General features: G+C 36.7%; 1 protein-coding gene across 1 annotated transcript in view; it reads right to left on the bottom strand.

The window, feature by feature from the left end:
• LOC107688637 (zinc finger SWIM domain-containing protein 7-like) overlaps window positions 1–5,571 on the bottom strand; it is a 30,811-nt gene that overhangs the window by 608 nt on the left and 24,632 nt on the right. Inside the window, exon 5 of the mRNA XM_016486353.1 lies at window positions 1,940–2,044. Within this exon, the coding sequence (XP_016341839.1) occupies window positions 1,940–2,044 (105 nt within the window). The remainder of the gene's footprint in view (window positions 1–1,939; window positions 2,045–5,571) is intronic.

Here is a 5,571-nt window from a genome sequence, read left to right as displayed (position 1 = left end):
TGTACAGTATTTGAAAAATAATGTGTTTTTTGAACATTAAAGCATGTCAACATATTCTGTTACACCAAATACACAAAATAATGATCTTTAAAAAAGCATCATATGACCCCTTTAACAGGAGGTATTAATGTGGTGGCTTTATACGATGAAGAACAGACTGTATTTGCTTTATTCTTGACATTCACCCTTCATTGTTGGTCTACAGGCCTGACTGCACACCAGACCCCAGATACCGAGACCATCAAGCCACCAACCTCGTGTCTGATGAGAATCTCACGTCAAGTTCTTGTGTTTTATCTTTGGGTCAGACGGTCGCTGAGAGCAGGCAGGTTAATCACATTTGAGACATTTTCAAGCGCATCAAAGAAAATGCTAATGCATTACACAGAGGGCAATAAAAAAACAAGGAAATCATTCCTCTCAGATCACATGGGCATAAAACGCATTTATATTTCGTTGCAGTTCGATAATAAAGTGAGGTCATGCTATCAGAGTGAAGCAGTGCATTTTGGGGTTGTCTCTGGATTTTCTTTCTCAGACTTGAGGACTAATTTTAGTCTCATTCTCTCCCCTGGGCCCAAAACCAGGCTGATACACATGCAGCTGTGTGGCAACAGACACTGTTGAAAAGGGGCCACAGCATCAAAGAACAGACAGTCGATGGAAATAACCACAGCAAAAAAACAGATGAAGAAGAGAGCAAAGGAAGATATTTAAAACGAAAGAGGGCAAATAAAGTAAGTAGTATTGCAACTAAAATGGGTTTTAGTAATCAATCAGTCAATAATTTTGCATATCCAATAATGTGGTCAACTAGTTGGTAATATTAATTGTCAACTATTTATCATTAATTTCTGTCAATGTTTTTGCTTATGGTTTGATGTCAGCCATACAAGCAAGCAAACGAGAAATGCAGATATAGATACACACACACACACACACACACACACACAGGGGGTCAAAAGTTTGGAATAATTAAGATTTTTTTTTATGTTTTTGCAAGATGTTCAGCAATGCTGCATTTATTTGATCAAAAATATAGTAAAAACAGTAACATTGTGAAATATTGCTATTTAAAATGACTGTTTTAATGTTGTAATATATTTTAAAATGTAATTTATTCCTGTGATGGCAAAGCTGAATTTTCATCAGCCATTACTCCAGTCTTCAGTGTCACATGATCCTTCAGAAATTCATTCTAATATGAGTTGCTGCTCAAGAAACAATTCTAATTTTGATCAGTGTTGAAAACATTTGAAGCATCCTGTTCAGTAGTTGAAAACGGATTCATATTTTTGTGCAAACAGTGATACATTTCAGGATTTTTGTAATATTATAAATGTTTAAAATCACTTTTGTTCAATTTAATTCATACCTGCTTAACAAAGGTATTAATTTCTTTAATAAAAAAAAAAAATCATGCTTTCACCACACATTTGAACATTCTGTAGTGTCACAGTTTCCACAAAACTATGAAGAACTATGAACAGAAGAACTGTTTTCAACATTGATAATAATAATAAATTATTAGTAACAATATTACTGTTTTTACCATATTTTTGATAAAATAAATGCAGCCTTGGTGAGCTTAAGAGTCTTCTTTCAAAAACATTAAAGAGGTCATATGATCTGATTTCATGTTTTCCTTTGTCTTTGGAGTGTTAAAAGCTGTTCGTGCATACAGAAGATCTGTAAAGTCGCAAAGACTAAAGTCTCAAACCCAAAGAGATATTCTTTCTAAACGTGAACGCTCAGCCACGCCTACCTAAAACGCCTCATTTAAACACGCCCCCACGTCTACGTCACTGTGTGGGAAGATTTGCATAACACCAGAAATTATGATGAAATCAACTAAACAGGATGAGGGTCTCAGGGTCTGTGAGTGCAGCTGTGCGAGTGTGTGTGTGTGTGAGTGAGCAGAAAGAGGAAGTGACCTCACCATCAGACTCTCGTTTCTCCTGAGCACAGAGAAAGAGAAGGCGGGGCACGGGCAGTAGTGGCAGGATGTGAAGCACGTGTACAGACGCCCTGATCCACCTAATACCTGATGGAGAGAGAGAGAGAGATTGAGAGAAGTGACACTGAAATATGAGACGCATGTTGTGCTCAAGTCCACCATCACAGCTGCATCTCTAGAGGATTTCAGCTTCTAAAATGCATACTTTGATTTTACATTGCAGGCTAAATAACAGGTAGATCGCTCTATAGTCTCTATGGGAATGAGTCAAACTCAAACACTTTACAATAAAGACAAACCAAACAGTGCTTTTTGGTTGGCAGAATAAATATGTTATTTGTCAATTACACATATGTGCCCAGATTTTAGGTGGTTTTTGGGTGGACTATCCCTTTAAATAGTGCTGCAGTGTCAGTGTGACAAATTCTTAAAGTACATATTTCATGAAGTCTCTGAATTAGAGATAAAAAATTATTATAGAATTTATTTAAAAGTCATTCTTCACATTTCAATAAACCATGTAACCTCATGCACAACCGCACTCAAAAGGACTGCACTGCCGATTCCCTTCAGGGGTTTGTCATTGAAGAAAAAAAATCTCATAAAAAAGGGTAATAAGAACGAACAAAATCTAAGAAGTAGAGACACTTTCCAGATCAGCTTCAATTCTTATTTTGAAATGCTGTCATTGTATGCATTATGAGACGTCTTCATTCTTCAAGAGGAAAAGCCTCCAGTTGTTTGAGGTATGAAGGAGGTGGAAATCTCATTTGCATTCTGCGCTCTGGAACGTCCCAGAGAGATTCAGCGATGTGTAGATCTGATGACTGGCAAGGTCATGGAATGTGTTCGATTTGTTTAGCAGTGTATATGGGAGCATTGCCATTCTGGAATATGGGAACATCATGTGGAAATGTGTTTCTGTAAAATAGCTTCATATTTCTGGGTTGTTATAGAATCATATACAGCTCAATAATTAAGTCCAAAAACACCCACATGACAGCAGGCCACCCTAGGGTTGCACAATTAATCGAAATAAAACCAAAAACGTGGCTCAGTGCAATTATCAAATGGCAAAGGCTGTAATAATTAAATACATGTGCGCTGTGTTTCAGAGTGAAGCGTGGCACTGTGTTCTTACACGTGAGCAGCTCATTATCAGCCAGTGTTTACAGCATCTTAGAGCAGCTCTGTTCTGCACAAACTCTATCTTTGCATCTGCTCTGAGTTTGGGTTCCTTTAACCTCATTTAGTAATACAATAAACGCCATCCATCTTCCCATACTTGAAGCACTTTTCAACTAAAGAGAAGCTTTAAGGGCTCCATTCTATTTTCCGTCAAAATAAAAGTTTGACAGTTTAACGATTTAAAATGAAGTAGTAAAGTATATTAGTATTGTAATTTTACAATTATAATGTAAAATAAATTATAAAGTATTTTATATTATTAAAATTATATATATGTATATATATAATATCATATATTCAAGTTATATATTATATATATATTATAATTATATTATATATAATATTATTCTTAAAACTAAATTTTTTATTGTACATTGAAATATAACACTAGTAACACTTCTTGTATTTATTTTGTAATTTTTATTTAGTAATATAGCTGCAAGCAGTGATACAGGGCCAAGGGGCTGTAGGGCTGTAGCGCAGTGCAGAGCAGGAAGAGCAAAAACAGCAGAATTTGAATGAACATGAAATACAGCCGGTTCAGAATTATAGGTGAGAACGAACTCAGAATGAACAGAAGTTCAAATGAAAATGAACACAGCATGAATAAAAAAATATTTATTTATAATCCAAGAGGAATAAAGATTATCCAGTGCTGATCTGGATAATAAAGTAATCAAAATGACACAACATTACACATTTTATAATGTTGCACCACACAAGAATCGAACCCACAATCTCCAGGTCAAGTACCAAGTATCTTGTGACCCACTGAGAATATGAGTGTTCACACAGATGCTGAAGTTCAGAAGTTCAACCGAGAATCAATTCAAAGTAATGAATTTATGTACAAAGGTCGTATTTAATAGATTCAGATGAGATCATCCGTGGAAAGGCACGATGCCTGCAACAGAAGCAATTTCTGCAAATTCTGCATCATTTCTTGCCACAGTACTTCTGGCGTTCTGGGCATGTGTGAGTTTTGAAACCACAACATAAAGCACTCAGGATCTGTGGTGTAACACACTGAGCTAGTTGCTCATGCACGTTCAGCAGGCTGCTGAGAAGAGGTTTCAGTTTGAGAATGAGTTCACAATAAAAGTAACCTGATTAGCATGCAAAGCTGACATAACACTAACGTAGCTTATGGTTAACTTGATAGCTTAAGAGCCACATTAGACAGTATGTTAACTGATTAGCCTGCTAGCCAACTAGCATGCTAAGCTAACTAACATAAGACAACAAATACAGGCATGATCAAATACAGAGAGATATTTCTTGGGAACGGAAGCTAATATCAAAAGTACATTCAGTCATTTCTATGCGTCTTGGTCCAAAGATCATCTGATCAGATTTTGGACAAAATTGGACAAAATTTGAAGGAGGAGTAGCGAAAAAAACTTGTTCATTTACTTCAATAAGATATTGTCATAATCAGAATAACCCAGGAAATTAAAGGACACAAAAATAATAAAAATTGGACAATGTATTCTGCTCCCCGGGAACCGCAGCAATATGGCTGCCCACTGCTTCGGGTGTGTGTTTACGGTGTGTGTGTGTTCACTACTCTGTGTGTGCACTTGGATGGGTTAAATGCAGAGCACAAATTCCCAGTATGGGTCATCATACTTGGCCACACGTCACTTAACTTTCAATTTTTAAATCACATTTAAAATCACAATCCCAATTTTTATCAGGAAGGGAGGGGGGAAAACACAATGAAATGGAAATCTTACAACTGGTTCTATAACATACCTTAAACTTTCCATAAGCTTCCTTTTTCTCTCCATGTGTGTTAGCTGAAGTCTCAGTACTGAATGTAACTCATGAAGGTATTATTGTGATGAATAAATCTTAGCGTTGCAGAAAACTCATCAGACCACACACTCCATTATCAGGCAAACATTGATAAATACCCTGCAGTGAAGCTGCTCGTCTGCCCTGTGAAGAGAAAAGGCCTCGCTTTGTCAAAGACTGACACCTCATCGTGGGTGAGTCACACGGAGGATAATTAGAAACATGGAGCCAAAGGAGTGAAAGCAGTGCAAAGGCCAGAGCCGTTGCAGCGGGAGACAGCAGGACTGATCCGGACAAAACTCAATACTCACAGACTGATACAGCGCACAGCTTCATTTCACATGCTCACATATTCATAATCCAGCCTGCACAACACACATTACTCTGGTCTTTCTCACATTACATCCTGTCTTGGCTTTGAGAGGAAGATTTTGACAGACCATTATCCGACAGCCAGCAAAATGTCAAAATGTCTGGCAACATTCGTTTTATGTGATATTCATGACAAGGAAACAGAACAGGAAAGCACAGGACAGGAAAAACTATTCATCATCATGTACAATAACAGTTATTCTAATATTTATTTATATTTCCTACCTTGACAAAAAAAAAAAAAAAAAAAAAAAAGC

The sequence above is a fragment of the Sinocyclocheilus anshuiensis genome, unplaced genomic scaffold, assembly GCF_001515605.1.
Source record: "Sinocyclocheilus anshuiensis isolate Anshui unplaced genomic scaffold, SAMN03320099.WGS_v1.1 scaffold805, whole genome shotgun sequence".
Classification (NCBI taxonomy): domain Eukaryota; kingdom Metazoa; phylum Chordata; class Actinopteri; order Cypriniformes; family Cyprinidae; genus Sinocyclocheilus; species Sinocyclocheilus anshuiensis.
This window is presented reverse-complemented; position numbering and strand designations above follow the sequence as displayed.